Source organism: Abramis brama (genome assembly GCF_963993115.1).
Source record: "Abramis brama genome assembly, chromosome: 2".
NCBI lineage: Eukaryota > Metazoa > Chordata > Actinopteri > Cypriniformes > Leuciscidae > Abramis > Abramis brama.
This window is the reverse complement of record NC_139964.1, coordinates 42603328-42629602: the sequence shown is the minus strand read 5'-3', so window position 1 is coordinate 42629602 and position 26275 is coordinate 42603328. Positions and strand designations below refer to the sequence as shown.

At 37.1% G+C, this 26275-nt stretch overlaps 1 protein-coding gene across 3 annotated transcripts; it reads right to left on the bottom strand.

Moving 5' to 3' along the window:
• On the bottom strand, positions 1 to 9239 carry pnpla4 (patatin-like phospholipase domain containing 4). Of its 3 annotated transcripts, none has more exons than XM_084107146.1 (7): positions 8994 to 9239; positions 8695 to 8876; positions 7747 to 7841; positions 4872 to 5007; positions 2240 to 2305; positions 1045 to 1197; positions 1 to 892 (listed from the first exon to the last, which is right to left on the bottom strand). In XM_084107146.1, the coding sequence occupies exons 1-7, from the start codon at positions 8998 to 9000 to the stop codon at positions 761 to 763; spliced, it is 771 nt and encodes a 256-aa protein (XP_083963272.1). In that variant the 5' UTR covers positions 9001 to 9239; the 3' UTR covers positions 1 to 760. The 3 variants fall into 3 exon arrangements, with proteins under 3 accessions (XP_083963272.1, XP_083963273.1, XP_083963274.1); XM_084107147.1 differs by having other exon boundaries at positions 9064 to 9221; XM_084107148.1 differs by lacking the exon at positions 2240 to 2305.
• Between the last annotated feature and the right edge of the window lie 17036 nt (positions 9240 to 26275).

Genomic DNA, 26275 nt, shown 5'->3' with positions numbered 1-26275 from the left:
TTTTTAATTGCAAAAACTTTAATATTTATTTCTTATGATTTGATAACTCAGTTTATGCCGTAGTGTGTGTGTGTGTGTATGTGTGTGCCAGCGCTGTTTCTCTCTACAACCACATCATAAATACCCACAAGCCTTTGCTAATCCCCAAACCTTCCCCAGAGAGACGTTCTCACAGACAGAAAAATGATCAGAACGCTCTCGCGGAATCAAGTGCAAGTAAACCGATAGTTCTGAGAGTTGAGGAGACTCATGGAGTTCAAACGACCTCTCCTGCGGCTTTACTTCAAAGGCTTGTTCTCCAGTGTTGTCCTCAAAGACCTACAAAAAACGCTGCATTGATATGTGCAGCAAGTGTAGGCAAAAGGGTGACTTCTTGGTCTTGGGATTGACTGAGATTTTAAAGGCCATTAAGAACAGATTCCAACAAAAGGAGTTTCAGAAATATTTAAACACTTTGTTTAATCATTCTCAAAAAACACTGTAGTGCTGTCATGGCTCTTTACTGAGAGCAGTGGTTTTAAAGCTGTGCAATAGAAATTTTCTTTTTATAACAATGATCATTCAGCCTCCTGAAATACATGATGCATTTTACTGTGCTTTTCATCTTGAGAATGAAAGTAGATGCCAAGTCAAAGTATGATTATTACACTGAACATAATATTGCACGCCACAAATGAACTGCTATGAAAATTGTCTTGGTGTCACTATGCCACATTTTAGACATTCAAGGTGTTGAAAGTGCTAGAAAGGAGAAAATCAGTTATTGCATCCATCCATCTTTCTTTAAAAAGTGAACAGCATCCTGGTATCCCTCTTGATCCAGTGCCTTGAGCCTGGGTAACGAGGGAGGAAACAGGGCCTGGTTCAGCCTTATGATGTTATCCTTGGAGAACTAAGGGTGGAAAACGATTGAAATTTCAAAACTTGTCAGGTTATGACATAACAGTTTGGAAGGAGATTTATATTTTAAATGTTTCCAGTTAAGTAGTGCTGTAACTATAAACTAAAAGTAATAAGTAAGGCTTATTAATGCTAAAAACTTACCACAACGCTCATGTTGGCCAATCTGAGGTGAAGCTTACTTATGCCCTTATGTGCTGGGGAAATATCCTGGGGGCCGCTAAATGGTGACACTGTTATTGTGCGTCCCACAGGAAGAACAGGAAGACTGTCTGTGAATCCGCCATCCATCCATTTCTGATGAAATCAACATTATTAAATAACATCTACACTCTTATGCTCTCTATACACTCTCATTTTTGTGCAAACTGAGATACATTTTTATTTTTCTCTGATAAATAGAAAGTTCAAAACAGTCTTTCTTTGAAATAGAAATCTTTTATTTCTAACATTATTAATCTTCTATAACATTATAAATGTTTTACTGACACTTTTAATCAATTATTTAAATTGATTAAACATTTTAATGATTAATATTTAATTGAACAACATGCTTATAAGCAAATTAATCACACATATCAATATTATTTGCTGAGAAAAGCCCAGAAAATAAAGATAATTTAAGACATTACATTGTTGTCAGATAAGCAAATCACTGAATAGATATATTGCAATAAATGGCTTTAGTAGTCTCTATTTCTATTTCATCGAACAAGACTATCTGTGTCCATCAACCTTCATTAATGAATTTTACAAAGAATTTGCCAATCTGCCATGCAGCTTTTATTACAGTATTTTATTTAATAAGTTCATAACAAATGTAGGTTAATGGGTTTTATTCTTTGCTTATATACAAATTGCCATTGGCTTATATTACAATATTTAGTGTCCCCTTCAATGGGGGGGGGGGAGACTGCATTCTTTTCAACCTTTCTGATTTAATAATTCATGCAACAGAGAGTTAAAGGTGTTTAACACATTTTAAGCTTTGTTTAAATTGTACTATGACAGCATTACAAAACATCAATATACAATTTCTGTATGCCACTTCAAAGATATGAATTTCTGTCTAGTCTTAAGTCTTCATTATGTTATTATACAGTAATACAACTTGATGCTTTCCCATGACACACTTGAACTTAACCAATGCAACTTCATAATTGATTTGGCTGAAAATACCACCACATTTGGCTGCTAATGTAGTTTTATCAGACTTCTGTCAGTGTAGGGGGCAAGCAGAACCAAAGAGTTGGTTTGCTCATTCATCTAAATGAAAACTAAACATCAGCTCTCAGCAGTCAATGGAGCCAAGAGAGCTGGTCGTATAAGACACCATTACCTGCCCTTGGAACTCCACTGGCTTCACTCCAGCATAGACCGGCACAAAGCAGCTGGCCAAGAGCACCTTTTAAAACAATACCGTCATAATATATCAATACAATGGACAGAGGAATAGAAGGTTATAAGTCTAAATGATTTATAAGAGTGCCAGTGATAAAGAAAATAAAAGATGTGTGGGAACTTGCAGTAAAAAAAAAAAAGAAAAGATTTTTCTTACACCTTGTATACAGGTACACATCTTATTACTGCCCAAAAAAGGTTTTATACACACTACTGTCCAAAACATTTTTAAAAAGTTTTAGAAAGCCTCTCATTCTCAGAAAATCTGCATTTATTTGATCCAAAATAAAGTAAAAAAATATATTTTTTAGGCCTATTATAAACGGCGGTGGTGCTTAATAGTTTTGTGGAAACTAGGGTTGCGCGATATGCTCCATTTTCATATCGTCCTATCGTCAGCCTGTGAGATCGGCGATACACGATATTATCGTGAGGGGGCGGGGCTTACTTATTTGATTATTAACTTGCTTATTTACTCATCAATTTGCTTGTTTTATTACTTCGTTTTAAATGAGAATCTTTTTTCTATTTTGCTAGCAAAGGTGGAGTGTTTATTAATAGGCTAAATCAGGTTATTTCCTGGTATAGTGAGGTAAAAAAAAGATCCTAATCATTCTTGTATCTGACTCGGAGTATTTCAACATGTCAGCGGGAAATTTACGGACACACATTATCCTCTCATGCCGTTACAGATGCAGCATTTTGACTGTTTGACGAGATGTGAACACGTTTTAATTTCTTGATTCAAGAAAGAGTCGGAGTCTGCGATATATGTCCTCCTACCAGTGCTCTCTCTGTCTGGATGCACTTCACATGCGCACCGCACTTCAATAACGCAGGTTAATGTGTTTTAAATGCCAGGAGAAATCAGAGGCAAAAATCTAAAAGTCGATCGGTTATACTTAAACTTATGACTTGACTCTGATAAAGGAAAACGGGTTAATCCGTTTACATGACCACATGCATTGTCAGTTTATTCAGCATAATCGAGTTAATAACGTGCATGTAAACGCGCTCAATCCCTGAAAACGAAAGCAGAAACGGACTGAGCTTTCGCTGCATTAACAGCACGTTCTCTCAGAGTCGACGGTGGATAACGGTAGGCTACAGCAACTATCTTAATTTACTGGCTGAATATTTCTCTTGTGGACTTACATTATTGACAGCGAAAAAATTAGAATAATATTTCTTGTTAAACAAGTTTGAAGTTGCTTGTGATTTTCACAGATGGCAGAGTTTCACAGATGCTTCGTGAACTAAAGACTTTTATTAGGCCTAGGCGGCCTATATCATTTTATTGATATTATTATTATAATTAATATTTTGTAATTGTATTGTTTTTAGTGTTATTCGTGTCATTAAATATTTTGTTAATGTGCTATGGAAACAAAATACTGACGAACAACGATGCCGCGTCTTCATCTAGGCTCTGTATAAAAATTATGCGTCTGTTAAAGCACTCTTGACAATTTGTGAATGGATCACCTTGCAATGATATTTCGTTGTGGGATGTAGTTTTTGTTTTGTCTGTTTTAAAAACATTTTCTTTGAGGAGTCCTCATACGCGCGTGATATGGCGCAAGTGTGGTTATGTGGTGATGTCGTTATGAATTTAGGCAAGGCAAATATAATTGTAGTTCCTAATTAATTTAATAACTATACTAGCTTCATAATAATAATAATGATTTAATACATTAATGGAAAAACGAGCCAATTATCGTATTGATATCGGCAAAGGCATCTGCCATCGGCGATATCTCTGTCTATCGTCGATACACGATACTATCGTCTATCGGCACAACCCTAGTGGAAACCGTGATATATTTTTTTCCAGATTTCATTGATGAATAGTTAAAATTTTCCAGCATTTTCTTTTTTTACGAAGTTAGGTCTTTATTGTTGCTTATGATCTATATATTGCATGCTTGCTGAATAAAAGTATTATTTACTTTCTTTCCTTAAATAACTATTTCTTTCATAATTATTTTTTTTTTTTTCATCATACTGACTCCAAACGTTTTATATAAATATTCTATATAACTGATATATATATATATATATATATATATATTTTTTTTTTCTAATAAAACGACCATGCTTCAATGTATCACCCTGACTTTTTTGACAATGCACCCTAAAAATATCAAAATTAAAAAAAAGAAAGAATTCCATTTAAAAAAAACATCATAAAAGAGGTAGAAGAATATATATATATATATTTAAGTAATTGTATTAATTATCTGCAGGTTTTTTTTTTTTTTTTTTTAATAGTACAAACAAATGAATTGCATCATTGACCCTCAAACAAAAAGAAAAGGATGCCAGAAAAGACAGTTTATATCATTATGTTAGATGGACTACTGAAGTACCAGCGCAATTTGTTCACAATTTCAGATGGGAATGAATTAATGAACTTGCAATTTTGAGCAGCAATTTTCCACAGCAGTAACTCTGTCAAGTGACGGCACTTATGATGTGTCTAATTGAATAGGCAAGTTCCCTTTGGGTTGTGGGCATCACTCTGGTAGTTGAAAGATAAATCATTGTCCATTGACCTCAGGCATGAATACCTTAATTAGATCTTCCCTTGAGGTGAAGCTGGACACCATGCTGTTCTTGTATGTCTTTGAGTGTGTTATTGAAACATGGAGGCGTTCATTGGCTAACTGGTGGGCATTGGCTGGGAGAATCTCTTCGATGCCCTCCCTAGAGGAAAACCAAAGGACAGATGCTCATTTGTTGTGTTTGCATAATTAACAACCTCAGTGAAATCCATTTTTCCCTCAACATCATATCGTAATTACACAATCTGTTGGCTGAACCACAGAGGTAACGCAGGAGAAATAAGGAAAGAAAAACCCACTCAACGTTCCATTCTAAGGATATTTCATCAAAATGAAGCCTGCTATCCGCTCCAAGCGGTATGTCAAGATTATCAGAAGCCCTCAGAGGTTTGTGCACATCACAGATATTATTCCCTTCAACAGAAAGAGAGAAAAAAAAAGTCCACCGTTTCATATGCCAGCAGTATCTGCGATTTCACAAGTAGCACTGAGGAGGTGAGACATTTCTGCATCGGAACGGCACTATCTACAAACCGTTCAAACCTCATTCTACTGGAGCCAGGAACAGTTCGTTTTTTGAAGATCTTCACAGCTGTGCAAGGCTATATATATATATATATATATAGATATATCTATATATATATATAGATATATATATATATATATATATATATATATATATATATATATATATATATATTCCTGTACATGTCAAACAAATGTGTTTTTGGAAAGCAAGGTCAAGGTATTTCTTCAGCTCTCTCAGTGTCTCTCACATGAATTTACACAAACACTTCTATTTGAAGAGAACTTTTAAGTTAATATTGGAAATTATGTTTAATACTCACAGAGGCCAATCAAACAAAAACGCAATATGGTCTAATCATCCGCTTACATTTGAAACTCTCTTAAGAAAATTACTGCAATAAAGAAGGACATTTTCAAAGGAGCCTGTACGTCTTGTTAAAAAGAGATTGTACTCGCTGATTAGTGATCTTGGAACTTTTTTACATTGGCACCATTCTTTCATCTCATTTTTTGAAATGTATGTTAATAAAGGGAGGACCAACATCATACTAATGTATAGCCTATGCATAGAGAATGCAATGTCATTACAGTCCCTGTTGGAGTAATGGTCAGGTGTCCCAATACTTTAGTCCAAATAGTGTTTAGTTCGAAGGACACTGCGAATAGCAAAGGGAAAAAGTGAATCTTGATGCGACACTTCGTTGGAAGTGGCTAGGGAAATTTACCCACCTGTCATCGTGCATCACACCAGTACTGCAGTAAGTTTGACTAAAACATACACACAGTGAAAATAATTAGTCCCAGGTGTGATTTGTATGTGGTTGTTTGTGGGAATAAAGTGCAAAAGACACAAAAGTTACAATGCAACTCTCATGATTACAGTTACATTTATTTCCATACTGAGACATTTATCATACAGTTTAGCACCATTTATATCAATTAAATTAATAAATGTATATTTATTTAAATACACATGTAGACTACATTAAATGAAAGTATGGGAATTTATACTGCATTTATTTACAGAAGGATATTATGTTATTATATCTCAAACTCCTCTAATATGCACGACTCAAGTGTCGTTTATGTTTGATGACCTTGCAGGGTGTTCAAAATGAATGCATTTTGTCAAGTGAAGTGAATTTCAACAGATATCCCATTCTCAGAGAGAAGGGAGCCATGAACACTGCGTAGGGACCCTAATGATCAGAATGCAGCATGGAGCTTTCAAGCTTCAAAAAGAATGCAAAAGTACCCAACAAGTACCATAAAAGTGATCTATATGACTTCAGGGCTATAATCCAAGTCTTTGATAGGTTTGTGTATGAAACAAACCAAAATCGTTATTTAATTCAGTGAACAATTAATAACTGCAAATGGATTATTGAGTCTCAAGAACTAGTTGAGTGCGATTTGCGAATGAATCGTTCAAGTCAATTTTGTGCTCCAGATAAACAGATTGAAAGGGACAGACTCAAGCAAAAGGTTAACTAATGTGTATTGTGTGAAAATATAGCTTCATATAAGCTATAATTATATCTACAACTTTTGATACTTTATGGTGTTTTTATCATACTTTTTGACGCTGTAGTCCCCAATACACTGAACAGTACATTATTAAAAAAATTCTTCTTTGATGTTCCACAGAATAAGGTCATATATTTGTTGGTCATAATGCTGACTAAATGAAATCATTTTTGTGGGGTGAACTATAGAGAACTTGCTCCTCCAGCTTTTCTTGTCCACCAAATTATTTTGAATGAATTCTACTTGTATTTCTTTTCTTTCTACACATTCTTAGTTTATATGTTTTATATGATACCTTTGTGATTAAATCAGTTTCTATAATAATAAGACAGAACGGCACCCACTCTTTTCAGCAATAATGCTTCCACTATAAAAACAATGTGCCTCTTAAAACTGATGCTTCACAGCAACTGAAAAAGTCTCCACAATGTCAATTTGAAGAAATTGGACACCTATTATTTTACAAATGCATTTTATTTAAAACACATAAAACATAAAAGCATAACAACAGTAGCAAATAAAAGAGACTTTTTTGCTTTTTTTTTTTTTAAATATATAACAAGGTGTTTTCATTGCAGAGTAATTTTGATTCAGCCTCAGTACTATCGCAATATTCTAACACCATTTTGAAATTTAATTTGATTTGAAATGAGGTGAATATAGTTGAGTGAAAGAAACAGCTGAGTAGGATATCTTACCTAGACAGCCTTTCTGATTAAAATTCTGCATGCAGGAAAAAAGGTTGCAAAAAACCCTCTGGGGTTAATTTCAACCTAGTGAATCATTTTAGTTCGATCAAAAAAATATGTCTGAGAGCCGCATTTACCTCAGTTCAAGCATGAAGTCATATCCTGGCGTCACAGCTCCAAATCTCTGACTTCTCACATTACTGGCAAACCTGTAGGTGAATTGCTTACAATGCTGTAAGAAAACACAAAGTCAGAACATACAGGTAAAGAGCTCAGTCAGTTACATGCTTGAGCCTTGGTGATGCAACTGTGAGAAATCTGTGGCTTCTATAGATCTGTTGGCTTGACAGGGAGCACATCAATCACTTTCAAGTCTAAACAGGTCAGTTGGTTTTCCCAAGCACAATGAGGGACACTGCTGATATGCAGTCCATTTTGAGCTCTGTTACTTCAAAAATAAAATAAAATAAAATAAAAATAATGGATTTGTCTGCGTTTTAGTTTCTCAAAAGGGTACAGCAGACATTCAGATATATACTTTAGTGAAGCTCAGGCACTTAAACCTCATTAAATATATAGCTTAATTATTTAAATGATGAAGAACAATGCTATGAATTTTTTGTATTATAGTGATGCATGTAATTGTATACCACAAAACATCAGAGAATTCATAAAATCTATTGCCAATACTTCTTTGTGCCTTTGATAATTTAAGTGCTTTTTTATTCTTGCCAAAAATAATGTCACTTCCTCGTTTCAGGATGTCATTAAAGGACTGGCTTTTTTTTTGTTAAAGGGATAGTTGTCTACAAAATGACAATGAAACTAAGGACATTGAATACAGAAAAAAAAAAAAAAAAAAATGTTTTGTTTAAAATATTGAAAGGGGAAATAAGAAAAGCTGGAATATTTCTAAATGTATTCTAAATGTTTTCATGTTTGAAACTGTGCATGCAACTCTTTTAGTAAAATAACTTTTTAATAATTTTAAATGAACGTTGGCACTCCATTTTTAACACATTTTACTAGTTTGTTGACCAGAATACCGCTGTAACATGTTCTGGGTTGTAGCTGAATATCTTTACCTGTAGTTTATCAGGAGCAGTGATCATCACAGTGGCAACTAAAGCACCAGCTGAAGCTCCAGCGCATGCTTTTAAAGAGGACAGCAGCTTATCTCCGTGTCTCAGTAACGCCTCTGTTACCCCGAGATGATATGCTCCTAAAAACCCAGCCGCAGCAAATGATAAATTCACCACCGTCATTCCTGTTTCCAAAAGAAAGAGGCATTTTCATTTTAAAGATCAATATTAAAGTCTGTGTGTTGTTTGGTTTGGAGAGTACTGATAAGAGAGATACACATTTAAATCCATGTGTAACTTACCCTTCATATAGTCTAGGTGCGACCAAACAACATAAGGCTAACGTTAGTTGTTTAAAACGATCTTCATTACCTGTCAGATTTGATAAACTAAAGCCATTCAGTAAGGTATCAAAAATATGCACGTAACAAATTACATGCCTACTTAAATCATTCAACGTTACTTATTTTTCACATATCGGACAACAGTACTTTCATAGGACGAGTTGTGTTTGACAACATAACACAGCGCATGCGCACCCAGCTTCCGCGCTTTAAGTTTCAAAATAAAAGTCATTAGTCAAGTAACGTATAATGTATTGTCAGCCGGTCATTTTAAGTCTGATTATGTGAACCACCCGTTCGTACATTGGGTATTTTCACACCAGGGGCTTGATAACGTTTATTTCGTTTGTAATAAATAATCTGCATTTTTGTTGAAATGTGATTCATAAACAATAATTAAATATATTAAATTGTAGCGTCTATATAAATATGTAAATAATACAATATTCAGCTGTATCTAAAATTACTCAGGGTTGGTAAATATATAGCTGTTTTGGGGTACAGTATTGGGGTCCGTAAGATTTTTTTAAATGTTTTTGAAAGAAATTTCTGATACTCACCAAGGCTGCATTTATTTGATCCAGAATTCAGTAAAAAACAGTAATGTTGTGAAACATTGCCATTTAAAATAACTGTTTTCTATTTTAATATATTTTAAAAAGGCAAAACTTCAGTAGCCAGTGTCACGTGACACTTGCTGTTTGAGTTTCTATGTTAAGGATTCTATGATGAATTAATTAATTAATATATATAATATATATGTGTATGTATGTATGTATATATAATGAAATAGAAATATCTTGTATAAATGTCCTTACTGTCACTTTTGATCAATTTAATGCATCCTTGCTGAATATATATATATATATATATATATATATATATATATATATAACTATTTGGACAATTTCTGTCAAACTTGCATTGTCACTCTGTTAAGACACCTGCATAAGAAAAAAAAAGGAACCCAAGTACGATCCCAATACATCTGAGACATAATGGATAAAATGTCATGCAGACAACTGTAAGACCTAAACAGCCTTCACCAACATTAGAGCAGAGAACATTCAGACTGAGTGAATAGCATTAATTCATGACTACAAATTACTCCAGTGTCTCTCCCAGCCTTGCAATAAACAGATGTAGTGGTGTATTATGTAGTGCAACCCCTGAGATAAAGACATCCCATTAGTTATTAAGAAGCATAACCTTGGCAGAGATTGAGAGGGCCTTTGTGGTTTAATTGTTCTTGCCCTGACTTGATTACCTCTTCATTGCTCAAAATCACTACACAGGCATGCTAGGTGAGTGAGTGTGTGTGTGTGTGTGTGTGTTGGTACGTTCATTGTCAGCCCGTGTTCTAAATATCCAAGGCCTTGTCCCAGATGCCACACTTAATGTGGACTTTTGATCTTGTGGCCTTTGACGCATGTGTTCTTCAAGTCCACAATGCCACAGGGTGTTTTATTTGCATTTTAGATTTCAGAATGTGAGCTGAATGTGCTTGTGAGCTGTGTTGTGGAAGCTGCTTTGAAAATGTAGCTTACAAAGCTAAATCTGTAATCAAAAGAGTAGCTAAATACAAGTTACTTAAGGGGGAAATATGTTTTTGATAAAGATAACATATCGCCTATAACCAGTAATATAAGTAATATAATTTATAATTTAATTTAAGTAATATAATTTCTAACAGATGCTGTGCCATTTTAATTGAATCACTAGAATAAATTGGCTATCCCAATAATACAATGAGAGACGCAAGACAAAGTGATTCGATAGAATCAGAGGGCCTGTCCAAATACCAACACTTGCCATGTTGGCCACTTGAGACTGCGTGTATGCAACAGGAAGTAAGTGACCACAAATGAGCTCAAACCGGGGCCACAGGTGGAGGTGGACCTATCCCCGAGAAAGGTCAATTGTTGTCAAGAATTTTCCTCGGGAAAGGAAGCCAAGGGACTCATCTACTCTCAGCAATGGGTAAGAGTCCTTTGTGGTCAAAGGACCACAGAGGAGCATGCGGCTTCAGTAGTTCAGAGATATAAGCTGGGGCTTGACCATAAAGAGATTTAAAAACAAACAACAGAATCTTAAAATGTATTCTAAAGCAAACCGGTAGCCAGTGGAGGGGTGAGGTGTCTAAGTCGCAACATCTAGCTACTGGGGTGCCTCAGGGCCATGCTTGGACCACTTCTCTTCTCAATCTGCATGTTGTAAGGGAACCAGGTCAATTTAGCTCAAAGGGAATAATTAATTTATAGAGAATTTTGAAAGAATCACTACTTTTATGGCAGAGCAAATGAGCGTTCACTCGAATGGGCCGTAATTAGCTCTGCAGCGGATATTCATATGCAAACTATAATGAAAACACTATTTATCAGTGTGGTAACATATGTTCTAAGATCTATATAGATCAGCAGCTTAAGACATTAAATTCGTAAGCACATAACACAAGAACACTTCTCTTCAAATGCAAAAGAGACTTTAACAAACACACACATTCATACGAGTTGCAGAAATAAAGAAAGTGAGGAAAGAATGAGTTTTAAGAGTGAAATTATGAAATCCCAAGTTTCTAGCAATAAACCTGACCTGAACGAACCATCAATCATTAATTTAACCCTTCTATCATTTCTTAGGCAGGGTTTTTACATTTTATATCAATACACCAGTTCAGCTAAGAGTCTGGAGGCTACTTGCTTTTTTGTTCCTTGGGGATTTCGGAAGGCATGGTTCGCTGCATGGTTTTCCCGGTTCGTTGGTTGGCTGGCGGTCTCGTCGTGTCTTTGACTGACGTCTTGGGCGGCCAATCACGTGTGTTGTGATGAAGCGGTGTGTGGAATGTCTCGTGGATTAAGTTGGAAGCGGGCTTTGCTGTTGAATCGTTGACCAAAACTTTGCAACAAAACTTAACTTAGAACCGAGACTCTCAACAGAAAAGAATAGAAACGAAGTAAGAAAAAGAAAAGTGAGACGAGAGTTGCTAGATAGCTTGAATGAAAAATGTTAACTCATGTACTTCTGATCTTGATCTGCCCATTTCTGACCAATTAGACTCTGTCTTTAGTTCAGAGGTGACTGTTTCTCCTCCTCTCACCATAAATTACACGTTATCTGTGGTCTCTTGACTTCCCGCTCTAAGCAGAAAGTACAGTTGAGACATGATTCCTATCTATTAGAGTTACATTTTACACAGAGAAACAGTTTACACAGATTTCATTCAAGTCATCTTCTGAATTATGAACAGACACACACACACTGGTTCCAAGCAAGGCACCCTTTCAATCAACCATTAAAAATTGCATGATTATGTGTGATGAGCATAATAGACACGTAGGTTGAAGACATGACATAGAATTATGCAGTTGAACGATGTTTGATTATAAGTCCGTCAAGCATTGTTTCGGCATGATCTTATGTATTTTGATATGTAAAGTCTCAGTCTATGTGGTTTAAAGAGATTTCAGCCCTTTGTTTCAGAGCTCAGGTCAAACAGGTTTTAAGAACAGGATGGTCTGTTTTGGATCTTTTGTCGTGGGATCAAACAATCTCTGGTGTTATCTTTATGGTTTTCCTTTCACAATGTCTCGTACTTTTGACTATTATTCTTGGGTTAACTGCCTAATGTTGACATGTTCTTCCTTTTTACAAGCTTGCGTGGCCATAAAGTACTCAGCTGGGGGGTTCATTACTTCGCTCAGACTGAATGGAGTCTCAAATGGCAGATCGTCTGATTTAGGGTCCGGAGTGTTGAGCTGGGTTTTTGTGTGGAATTCTGTTTGAACGAATCATCTCTGTCTGATCTGGTCTCAGATCCTACAATGTCATCACTAGGATCTGTCATTCAGAAACATGGTTTTTCCTATCATTGCTACACTGATGACACAACTCTACCTCTCATTCCAGCCAGATGATCTAATGGTAGCTGCTCGCATCTCGGCCTGCCGGACAGACATTTCTTGCTGGATAAAGAACCACCACCTTCAGCTCAACCTTGTGAAGACAGAACTGCTTGTGGTCTCAGCCAACCCAACTCTTCATCACAACTTCTACTTTCAGCTAGGTTTCTCAACCATAACTCCATCCAGGATAGCCAGGAACTTTGGAGTTATAATTGATGATCAATTAAACTTCACAGACCACATCGCTAGAACTGCCCGGTCCTGCAGATTTGCCTTATACAACATTAGGAGCAGCAGGCCCTTCCTATCAGAGCATGCTACACAACTCCTTTGACCAAGCTCTTGTTCTATCCAGACTGGACTATTGTAATGCTCTCTTGGCAGGCCTTCCAGCTTACAATGTCAAACCTCTGCAACTGATCCATAATGCTACAGCAAGAGTGGTCTTTAATGAGCCAAAGGCACGTTACACCTCTTTTCATAAAATTGCACTGGTTGCCAATTGCCGCTTGCATTCAATTCAAGCAATTCAAGGCTCTGTTGTTTGCCTGCAGAACAACCACTGGATCTGCACCCCATACCTAAACTTGTACCTTATGTAACAGGTAGTGCTATATAGTGCACCGTAGCTACTCCCTTTCTATGTGTATAACCTGTATGGCAGGATACACGCTATGGACCAGAACTCTAGATTCACTACAGAGGGCAAAATGAGGTAAAACACATTAACACAAAAACCAGACAGACCAGGAAAATGACTTTTACCAAAATGGTTTCCTTTTACTTTGCTGGAAATTTGAAAATGAATGTAAAATGAAATGAAATAACAATAACCAATAAAATTGTATAAAACAATGGAATTGTCTCTTTCTCTTTAAGAAATCTAGGGTTTGAGCTCCTTTGTGGTTACTTGATCTAATTATATCTATTCGTATTATATTTATTTACTTTGGTATTTAAATTGTGGTTTTGTATATAAATTTGTTTTTAATAGACTTAAATTCAATTTTAGTTTTATGCCATTTCTCGTGTTTTAATTTATTATAGTATTTGGAGCTTTGTTTCGTATTAATTTAGTTGAATTAGAACCATTAACCCAGAAAAGAAAATACAATTCAAATAACAATTACTTCAAGAAAATAAAAATCTAACTGAAAATAATACAAACTTAACAGTAATTCACTGTAGATAAACAGTTCTCAGTCCATGGAACAATCGTGTGTTTGTGTGCAAAACAAATAGTCCATTGAATCCAAACAAACGTGAAAGTCTCTTGGTATGGTGTAGTGCAAAAATGTCTGTAGTGCAACAATCAGTTCTGTACGATCTGCTCCCTCCAACCAACAGAGGGAGCCCTCACCTGAATACTGACATCACTCCATTTCTTCTACAGTCACTTCCTGTTTGGTTGATATAAAGAGCCATGCTTTCCATTAACACTTTGCGAAGTATTGCCAGTTTTACCTGCCTTACTGAGCGTTCTTGCCATTGCCATTGCCATTGCCATTGCCATTGCCATTGCCATTGCCTCTTGTTTGACCTTTTGCCTGCCTTTTGGATATCACGTCTTTGGATTGCCTCTTGTTATGACCTTTTGCCTGCCTTTTGGATATCACGTCTTTGGATTACTGTTTTTGCCTTGGTTGCTTACTTGGACTGTCTATTTTTGTTCACTTTTCCCAGCCTGTATCTTTGACCATTGCTTTGCCTGTCGATTTGGATTGTCTGCTTCAATAAAACTTCTGCATATGGATTCTCAACAAACGCCAAGCCTGAGTTCATTACAGAATACTTCGCCTGAAATGAATCCAGCAGAGTGAGATACTAAAGGATTTTCAAGGCCAACTTTCCAACCTACGAGCAGCAAACGAACATTTAACCCGTTATATTCAATCTCTTCCGTCAACTAGAGCTGAGCCGGTAAGGTTTTCACTTCCAGATAAATTTGATGGTTCTGCTGAAAATTGCAGAGGCTTTCTACGTCAATGTAGAATTTACTTTTCCAATCAACTTGAAGCATTTCATCTAGATACTACAAAATGTTCTTTTATGATGACTTTGCTTACTGGAAAAGCATTAGATTGGGCTTCAGCTGTATGGGACAATGACATCCAGTTACGAACGTCTTTTGACTATTTTGCACAACAAATTCAAGATGTATTTCAATATCCTGCAGGAGGACAGGATATCTCTGTACAGTTGTTGCATGTACACCAAGGTAACCAATCAGCCGCTGATTATGCTATCCAATTCAGAACACTCGCAGCCCAGAGTGGGTGGAACGATGTGGCACTTAAATCAGTGTTTCGAGAAGGACTTAACCATGAATTGCAAGCAGAATTGGCATGCAAAGATGAAACCACAGACTTATCAGCGTATATCACCATGGCTATTAAGTTAGATAATCTCATTCGTAACAAACCCCGCTCCAAACAAGTCAAAATGGCTCCTGTTCCAGTTGAAGCTTCTACTTTTTCCATGCCCCAATCCACAGAACCCATGCAAATTGGCTATACTAGAGTGTCACCAGAAGAACGACATCGCCGGCTGCAGGAACATCTATGTTTTTACTGTGGCCAGCCAAATCATCAGTGCAAAACCTGTCCCAATAGAGCCAACAACACCTCAAGGAAAACAGAGAGTATTGAACATTTCCTTACTGTTCATCGTCAGAATTTCACCTTATCTGTATCCATTGAGGTTTCTAATAAAGAACACTATGTTTCAGCACTAGTGGATTCTGGGGCCGCAGTCAATTTAATCCATGAAGTTCTTGTTCAAGAACTAAAAATCCCCACTCTGCCATGCATCCCTTCAATTAATATTACAGCAGTCGACAACAAACCCATAGGACAGGGCATCTCACAACAGACTTTCCCAATAACTCTAAAAGTTGGACTGTTTCACACTGAAAATATATCATTCTATGTTATTTCTTCTCCCAAGAACCAGATCATTCTCGGTCATCCATGGTTGGCTATCCATGATCCTAGTATTTCCTGGTATCAAGGTGAAATCACCAAATGGTCTCTCTATTGTCAAGAGCATTGTTTTAACTCAAAGATAACCTTCCCATGTCTCACCACGAGTGTGGAAAGCCCAGATACCTCCACAAAGACAGTGATTCCATCTGAATACTCAGAATTTTCAGATGTTTTCAACAAGGCAAATGCAACCCAACTACCTCCCCATCGTCCATGGGATTGTGCCATTGAACTCCTCCCAAATACTACACCTCCTAAAGCAAGGTTTATCCTTTGTCACGTCCAGATACTCAGGCCATGGAAAACTACATTGAAGAAGCCCTGGCATCAGGTTTTATATGTCCCTCTACCTCTCCAGGAGCTGCAGGGTTCTTCTTTGTAGAGAAAAAAGATGGCGGACTTAGGCCGTGCATAGATTTTCGAGGTCTCAATGCAATCACAGTAAAGAACAGCTATCCACTTCCTCTTGTTCCTTCAGCACTGGAACAACTCCGAGAGGCACGTTTCTTCACCAAACTAGATCTTCGAAGTGCTTACAACCTTATTCGCATCAGAGAAGGTGATGAATGGAAGACTGCCTTCGTCACCACTAGGGGGCACTATGGATATCAAGTTATGCCATTTGGTCTAGTCAATGTGCCCTCTGTCTTCCAGTCCTTCATTAATGAAATCTTCAGAGACCTTCTAAATCATTTTGTCATTGCTTACATTGACGACATCCTAATCTATTCCCAAACAATGGAGGAGCATATTCAACATGTCAAGACAGTCCTAACTCGGCTCCAACAGAACCAGCTCTACATCAAAGCTGAAAAATGTGAGTTTCATAACACTAGTACCAGTTTCTTAGGTTACATCATCAGTCATCACGGTGTGGAGATGGATCTATCCAAGGTCAAAGCAGTTACTGAATGGCCACAACCTACCACTATCAAAGAACTTCAGCGATTTCTTGGCTTTGCAAATTTCTACAGAAGATTTATTAGGAATTACAGCATCATCGCAGCACCTCTAACATCAGTACTCAAGGACAAACCCAAGAAACTTCAATTGAACGAATCTGCTAACACTGCTTTTAATACCCTCAAGACATGCTTCACTACTGCATCCTGATCCAAGTTTACCCTTCATCATTGAAGTAGATGCTTCCGATAATGGGATTGGGGCTGTTCTCTCTCAAAGGCATGGCATGCCAGGACGAATGTTCCCATGTGCCTTCTATTCTAGAAAACTCACTGCTGCTGAAAGAAATTACGATGTGGGTAACAAGGAACTACTCTCTATGAAAGCTGCAATGGAGGAATGGAGACACCGGTTAGAGGGAGCAGAACATCCATTTCAAGTTATCACAGACCATAAGAACTTGGAATACATCAAGAGTGCTAAGAGACTCAATCCACGACAAGCTCGTTGGTCTCTGTTCTTTTCCAGATTCCGATTCACAGTTACATACCGCCCTGGAAGCAAGAACAGTAAAGCAGACGCTCTGTCTTGAAGGTATGAATCCATGTCTTTTCAAAATAACCAAGATCCCATTCTCCCTTCATCAGTGGTTGTAGCCCCCATTTGCTGGGACATCATGGATGAGATCCAACGAGCACAGCAAACAGATCCTTCCCCACCTTGTTGCCCACCAACCAAACAGTACGTCCCACGCATCCTTCGACAACGTGTGATCCAATGGGTACATTCTTCCCTCAGCGCTGGACATCCAGGTATTCAACGAACTATAGCCTTAATGCGCAACTCATTCTGGTGGTCAGACTTAATCAAAGATGTTACTTCATATGTCAAGTCTTGTCTTGTATGTGCTCAGTCTAAGACCCCCAAGGAACTACCTGCTGGACTACTGGAGCCCCTACCCATTCCTCAGAGGCCCTGGTCCCATCTATCAGTAGACTTTGTCACAGATCTACCCAATTCTAACAATTTCACCACTATTCTGGTAATCATTGACCGTTTTTCTAAAGCTTGTCGTCTTGTCCCACTGAAGGGTCTTCCCACTGCCATGGAAACAGCCACTGCCTTGTTCCATCATGTGTTCCGGATATATGGATTACCAGAAGACATTGTCACGGACCGGGGTCCTCAATTCACGTCGAGGGTATGGCGGGAATTTTGTAAACTGTTGGACATTAATGTTAGTTTAACTTCAGGCTACCACCCACAGGCGAATGAACAAGTGGAGAGATTGAACCAGGAGATCGGACGTTACCTTAGGTCATACTGTAGTCGAGAACAACAGAGATGGAGTGAATTTCTTCCATGGGCTGAATATGCACAAAATTCACTAACCCATTCATCTACTGGACTCACCCCCTTTCAATGCGTACTGGGTTATCAACCTCCTATGTTCCCTTGGTCTGGTGAACCATCTACAGTACCAGCGGTGGATGACTGGATCAGAAGGAGTGAATGGGTGTGGGACAGCGCTCATGTGAGGCTTCAACGTGCCATTCATTCTCAGAGAATCCAAGTGGATCGACGGAGGCGTCCCCACCCTAACTATCAGCCAGGCCAGAGGGTCTGGCTTTCCACACGAGACTTGCGTCTACGGCTACCCAGTAGGAAGCTCAGTCCCAGGTACGTAGGTCCATTTCGTATAATCAGACAGATAAATCCTGTGACCTATAGACTTGAGCTTCCTGCTAATTACCGAATCTCTCCTTCATTTCATGTATCATTGCTAAAACCGGTCCACCCTGCATGTGGCCCCGAAACCATGGAACCTGAACCTCCACCACCCTTGGAGATTAATGGAGAACCAGCATACTTGGTAAAGGAAATCATTGAGTCAAGGAGAAGAGGAAGCCAGATGCAATATTTGGTGGACTGGGAGGGCTACGGACCAGAGGAGAGATCCTGGGTAGCTGCCAAGGACATTCTGGATCCCTCTCTTATCCACGATTTCCATCAAACTCATCCTGACCACCCAGCACCCAGACCAAGGGGACGCCCAAGTCGAAGAACACCTGGAGGTGTTCATAGAGGGGGGGGGGATTCTGTAACATCTGCTCCCTCCAACCAACAGAGGGAGCCCTCACCTGAATACTGACATCACTCCATTTCTTCTACAGTCACTTCCTGTTTGGTTGATATAAAGAGCCATGCTTTCCACTAACACTTTGCAAAGTATTGCCAGTTTTACCTGCCTTACTGAGCGTTCTTTCCATTGCCATTGTTTTTGCCTCTTGCTATGACCTTTTGCCTGCCTTTTGGATATCACGTCTTTGGATTACTGTTTTTGCCTTGGTTGCTTACTTGGACTGTCTATTTTTGTTCACTGAACCCAGCCTGTATATTTGACCATTGCGTTGCCTGTCGATTTGGATTGTCTGCTTCAATAAAACTTCTGCATATGGATTCTCAACAAACGCCAAGCCTGAGTTCATTACAACGATACTCAGTGTTGAGGTAATTGCTGAGAAATACCACTAAAGATGAATTCCACTTGTGACATCAGATAAGGCACTGATCACTCGACGAATCACAGGTTTTCTTGTCTCTTTAGGACCTTTCAGCTGGGAGGCTCGCCATCTCAGGATCACAGCTTTTTCTCGAATCTCAAAAGAAAAAAAAACCTGACCCATTTATACAAACAGCGCCATAAACATAGGCAATTAGTATGACTTTTAAACTCAATATATCTCTCATAAATTAACTCAACTAGATGAAAAATACTGTTTGAGCTATTTTGTTAAATCATTCTCAAATCATTTTCATAAATTATATTACTCTGCTTATTTAGCATTTGTGAGGTCTTCAGAAATACAGTACATACAGTTACAACACATTAAACATACCATCTGAACAATAAATGCATATAAACCCATATAAAACACTTCAGAGCGTGAATATAACTCCTTAACACTTAATTTCAGAGAATTGAATAATATATTCTACATGAAACTCACCAAATCCGGGGGATTTCAATACACAATTAATCAGTCACATCGGATTCTACAGGGCTCGCAATCGGCTATCATCCACTCCAAAATCAATCATTTATCACACTAGAATGACCCAAATAAGATTAATATAAGGGTTACAACATCATACAACTTAGTATTTATGTTAAGCAAGGATGAATGTTATATTTGCCTTTTGATCCACTTTGATTTCACTCGCGATCTGTGAAGCTCCTGCTCTCTCTGCAATTATGCGTCTTGTTTCAGTGACGTCATACACGCGCCCGTCTTATGACAAACATCCATAGACAGTAAAAGAAATGGACACAGCGGATTGGATTCAACGGAGAAAAGTGAAGTCAATTAGAAGCACTCACTTCCTGATTGGTGATCGTACTGCGCAGACTCAAACTGAGCTTGATGACGTAGATGTGACGCGAGCAACCCGTCTGTCTTCTAGTAGCTGTGCCAAGAGAATTCTGAATCATTCCCTTCCGAAACTTGCAGAGACGGAGAGTGTGAGTAGGAGGTGTCCATGAGCTAGGAGCAGGAGACACTTTTGCTAAGTATTCTGATTAATTATTTTGTCACTTTGCCTCCACGTCCCCCCGAATGCCCGCGAGTTTCTCCTCCTGTCCATATGGTAATTTCTCTACTGTGCGACAGAGTCGAGTGGTTATGATGCAATCGTTAGCCTATTTTTACAAAAACGGCTTCTACGGGGCCATAACGTAAGATACAAGGTAATGGAGCCTTTTATACATTTTCGTGTTTCTTTAGAAATAAATAATGGACAAATAGAGTCTTTAAACACCTCAGATGTAAAGTTATTCGCTGTCAAAGTGACGCCAAAATGAATGGGAGTCAATGGAATGCTAACAGCAGGTGATGGTCTGCTAATCAATGGTGGCCCCCGGGGAAGCTTCAGTTTTTTCTGAAAGATTACCCCCTTGCAAACATCACGCTTTAATTATTATAGTTAATTTAATTATTTTAATGTTAATGGCACAGCATAACGACTTTGGCAACACATTATGTAACTTATTTCAGCATTTTGAGTGAGAATATAATTACAAATTATATATATTTTTTTCTGATCAGCTCAATTTTGACCTGAGTTACACTTACTTCAGACCTAAGTGAACGGCACCTTGTGGTGCCATACCAAAGAGGCACAAAATTACTTTTACGTACCTTTACCTTGACTGTTCAGAGCTGGTGGAATCTCAGTTGAGCCTATCTCAACCCAAGTCTTTAGCCATTTTCAAGAAACTGCTGAAGGTGCATCTTTTTCGTCAACACTTGACCCATTAATACCATTGCCAACACTTACTATTCTATATCTTTTTTTTTTTTAAAACACCTTGCCTATGTGTCACCGTGCTAGACTAACTGGGACTAGCAGCATTTGCATTTTGTTGCCTTATTGTTGGTTTGATTGCTTCTATTGCTCTCCTCATTTGTAAGTCACTTTGAATAAAAGCATCTGCTAAATGATTAAATGTAATGTAAATGTAGTTGAGCTGGTAGCATCGCAACTTTAACTAATTACTAACCATGAAGATTTGAGGGAAGACTGTGAAAGTTGAGGGCACCATTTTCTGACACGACTGTTGAAATAGCTTTGTTTAAACAAACTGTGAGCACACAATTGGGAAACAATTACAATTACATTATTTGCTACATATAGACACTATTACAAATATAGCTATTACTAGGTCTGTTTCACAAATTTATCTGTGATGATGCCTTTCACATTTTTTTTTTTTTCATTTTTTTTTTTTTTTTGATAAATGCTTATGGGCATTCCCCTTTATGTCTTTCATTCCTTTCATTCTGTTTTGTTCCTGGGGTGTAATTCCTCCAGTACATTCTTAAGTCAGCACTTATTTCTCACAGACCCAAAACAATGCTCATTTTGCTGTGGTTGCTTATTGAGGGTGTCAGCACAAATTTCTTGCTCCTTTACTTGTTTATGGTTACATATAATGTGCTGAAGATAAGTTATGGCTCAGGAGAGAATAATAAAACTGGCAAGTGTGTGTGTGTGCCTGTTAGCATGTATCTGTGTATGTTTTCCAGGTATATAGCACAGATGAGCATGAATGTGTGATTATTGAAAGAAAAGGGACAGCAAACACTTCTTCAAGGTCTTGAACAAGGCTTTGAAATCTGACCAGCATGTTGTTAAATTCCTTTTAGTGGCAAATCTGTACTATAATAAAAAATAATAAAAAAAACAGTGTGTGTATATAATACACAAACTGTTTTATTTATTATCTATTTAATGTAAAAAAAACAAAAAAAACAATTCTGCTCCTCACATTTATTGGCAGAGCTGTTGAAACAGTCCAATGACATTGGGACTTTACACTGTTTGTATCACTCCTCTTGTCTGTGTTTGTTTTAGGCAGGCTGTCAGTCTGTGTACTTTAGTGTTAAAGGTGCTCTAAGCGATGTCACACGTTTTTTAGGCCAAAACATTTTTTGTCACATACAGCAAACATCTCCTCACTATCCGCTAGCTGCCTGTCCCCTGAACACACTGAAAAAAAAAAAAAAAAAAAAAAAGCGGTCTCTGAAGACAGCCCAGGCTCCACAAATGGCAAGAAAAACAAACTGGGTTAACCCGCACCACGAAATGAAGGATTTGGGGGTGGGGTTTGGGGGGTTAGTGCGCGGATGAGGAGGAGGGAGGGTCTAGCTAGCCTCCATTTTGTTTGACAATACTTTAAACGTCAACAAGAAGTGACGTCACCCAACATCACTTAGAGCACCTTTAAGTGTTTTTTTTTTTCATTTCACCAGTAGGTGGCAACAAATGGGAGGGCTTTAAAAGTGGGTGTTTTTTAATCGGAAGCCTGCATACCTTGACTGCTACATCATCAAGCTCCCTTGAATACCGTCACAATCTAAAGGATCCTTGAAAGGCAGCCTTTGTTTCTTGTTATTAATTTGGCATATTTTGTATCCTTTGCGTTCTCCAATAACCAACAATCCTTGGCACACATTAAAATTCACAAAAAAAAATAACTGATGGAAAATGAGTCAACACTATCTTATTTCATTATGAAATGCAACCCATAAATTAGTGTATTTTGTACAAAATGTAATTTCTATTGTTTTGTAAATTAATTACATAATGTAATTTACTCTGAGGCCACAGATGGTTGTTATTCACTATACTGCATTAATAAAAAAATATATAAAAAAAACAGATAATATAAAGGTTTCCAATACAGAGTAGTAGGTAATGACTACGAGTGCAAAAACATTTAGACTTGCAGACTTACAGTACAAGATTGTCTCATTCTAGCTTTTAAGGCTGAGAAGTCTAGCCTAGACACATCACAAGACTGCAGTCTTCCAATTGAAAAACACCAATTTAATAATTTACTGAGTCCTTCAAAGACACTCACATACTTTGAAAGAAAGTCACATACTTTGTTCATACTTTTCTTGTTTTTGCATATTTGCTTATATATTCCATATTTTACACAAGATGTTAACATGCATACCACATTCTGTCATGAAACTCTAGATGGAGCAGGCTGATAGCGCAACTCAGTTTGGTAGCAATCACATCTATATCTACGTAGCGCAGCTGATTGGTTGCTGTTGCATCAGCGGCCAAGCAGGAGCGTCACACTCACGCTCATTTAAAATGAAAGCACACTTTTGATGGACAAAATAAAAATGATTTTACACAAAAAAGTGCTCAAAATACACATGATAAGCATGTCTAGTGTGTTTTAACGAGAATTGAAGTGTGTCAGAAAAGAAAATGAAGAGCCAAAAATATTTAAAGAACATTTACCCATATAAATTTGTTTTTTGAAATGGTTCTTTTGTCTGCCTTAAAGTAGAGAAACAGCACGTTCTATCTATCCATCCATCCATCCATCCATCCATCCATCCATCCATCTATATATATATATATATATACACAGTACAGGTCAAAAGTTTGGAAACACTACTATTTTTAATGTTTTTGAAAGAAGTTTCTTCTGCTCATCAAGCCTGCATCAAAAATACAGGAAAAAAATGTAATATTGTGATATATTATTACAATTTAAAATAATTGGTTTTCAATTTATTATACTTTAAATTATCATTTATTTCTGTGATGCAAAGCTGAATTTTCAGGATCATTACTCCAGTCTATCACATGATCCTTTAGAAATCATTAGAATATGATGATTCATTATCAAAGTTGGAAACAGTTCTGCTGCTTAATATTTTTTCATAACCTGTGATACTTTTTTAGGATACTTTGATGAATAAAAAGTAAAAAAAAAAAAAAGAAAAGAAAAAAAAAAAAGAAGCACATTTTTTTAAAATAGAAATCTTTTGTAACAACAATATACACTACTGGTCAGTTTTTTTAAAATAAATCAATACTTTTATTCAGCAAGGATGTGTTAAATTGATAAAAAGTGATAGTAAAGAAGATTTATATTATTAGAAAATATTTTTTTATTTTGAATAAATGCAGTTCTTTTTAACCTTTTTATTTCATCAAATATATTAGGCAGAAGAACTGTTTCCAACACTCATAATAAATCAGAATATTAGACTGATTTCTAAAGGGTCATGTGATAGACTGGATGTCACATGTGACACTGAAGACTGGAGTAATGATGCTGAAAATTCAGCTTTGCATCACAGGAATAAATTATTTTTTAAAGTATATTCAAATAGAAAACTATTATTTTAAGTTGTAATAATATTTCACAAAATGACTGTTTTTTTTTCTGTATTTTTGATTTGTATTTTTAATAAACGCAGCCTTGATAAGCATTAGAGACTTCTTTCAAAAATATAAAAAAAACGTAATGTTTCCAAACTTTTGACCTGTGCTGTATATTTATATATATATCGAAGTATGACTGAAACGACATGATTGGAGCAGTTTTCTTGGTTGTGCTTGTTGTTTACCATTTACATGTGAATGTTGTACACCTTCCCATGTCAACAAACTTTTAAGACTATCAAGTTTATAAATTAGCAACTTCTAAAAACAAATTTATAGCTGTCTTTGTAAAGAAATGCTCACCTTGCTCTGGAGCCTCTGCTCTGAATCTGTACAAACATTTCCAATGTGAATACTCTCGCGAGTCATGAAGCTGATGCAAAGCTCGAGTTTGCAGTGTGAAACGGCTGTTACATGCTCATAGAAGCATGTCTGTGAATGTATTAGCAGTAGCAAGTCTCTGTACTTGCTCTGCAGCAACAGCAGCTCAGCAGATCCATTATATACAGCTGATTTTAAAAATGAATTTTTTTTTTTTTGAAGGTCTGCCAAAACTCGACGAAGAGAGCAATGAAAGTTTGAAACTGGAGAATGGGAAATCCCCTGGGATTGATGGGTAACCCATTGAATTCTATAAAACTTTCTGGCCCCATCCTAAGAGAAGATCTCTTATCAGTGTTTGATGAAAGCCTTATAAATGGTTTTCTTCCACTCAGTTGCAGAAGGGCAGTTATCACTCTGTTGCCCAAAAAAGGTGATCTTCAAAACATAAAAAATTGGAGGCCTGTTTCTCTTTTGTGCTCAGAGTATAAAATCATGTCCAAAGTTTTGGCTACAAGATTGAGTAAAATAATAGGGAAGGTGATACACTATGATCAAACATACTGTGTACCAAATAGATTGATTTTTGACAATATAACTCTAATCAGAAATGTTTTAGAAGTTACAAAACTGTTTGGTATAAATACTGGCCTTGTTTCTCTAGACCAGGAGAAGGCATTTGATCGGGTTGGACACCTTTATTTGTGGCATATTTTACAAGCTTTTGGTTTTAATTCAAGTTTTATTGATATGATCAGAACAATGTGTTGCGAAAATGAGAGTGTGATCAAAATTAATGGTGGTTTATGTGCCCCCTTTAAAGTACAAAGAGGGCTTAGACAAGGTTGTGCCATGTCTGGGTTATTATGTGCTGGCTATGGAACCACTGCTTTTTATGCTACGAAACAAGTTAAAGGGTTTAACATTGCCACAGTGTAATAATGCTTTTTATTTATCTGCATATGCTGATGATGCTTTTATAAATGACAGTGATGATGTTCAAATGTTACAACATATTGTTAATGATTTTAAAGATATTTCATCAGCAATTGTAAAAAAACCTGGAGGCTTATTATGGCACAAAGATGGGTTAAAATATCTTGGTGTTTTCTTAGGCAATTAATCTTTCGTGCAGAAGAACTGGGAAGGAATGGCAGATAAAGTAACAGGACAGTTGAAAAAATGGAACTGGCTGCTTCCTTAATTGTCTTTCAAAGGACGCACACTTATTATCAACGGCTTCTTCCCTGTGGCATAGACTTGCATGCGTTGACCCTCCTGTTGGTCTCTTATCAAAAATTCAAGCAGAAATGGTGTACTTGCAGGATCCCTCAAATTGTTTCGTTTCTGGCTAAAGAAGATCTAGTGCATT

What these genes read in the sequence shown, in the direction of transcription:
- pnpla4 (XM_084107146.1), bottom strand. An exon ending in GACTTCATGCTTGAACTGAG is followed by an intron (nt 5,008 to 7,746) that starts GTAAATGCGGCT and finishes GTTTTCCTCTAG; the next exon opens with GGAGGGCATCGAAGAGATTC. An exon ending in TGGCCAACATGAGCGTTGTG is followed by an intron (nt 893 to 1,044) that starts GTAAGTTTTTAG and finishes TTCCACCCTTAG; the next exon opens with TTCTCCAAGGATAACATCAT.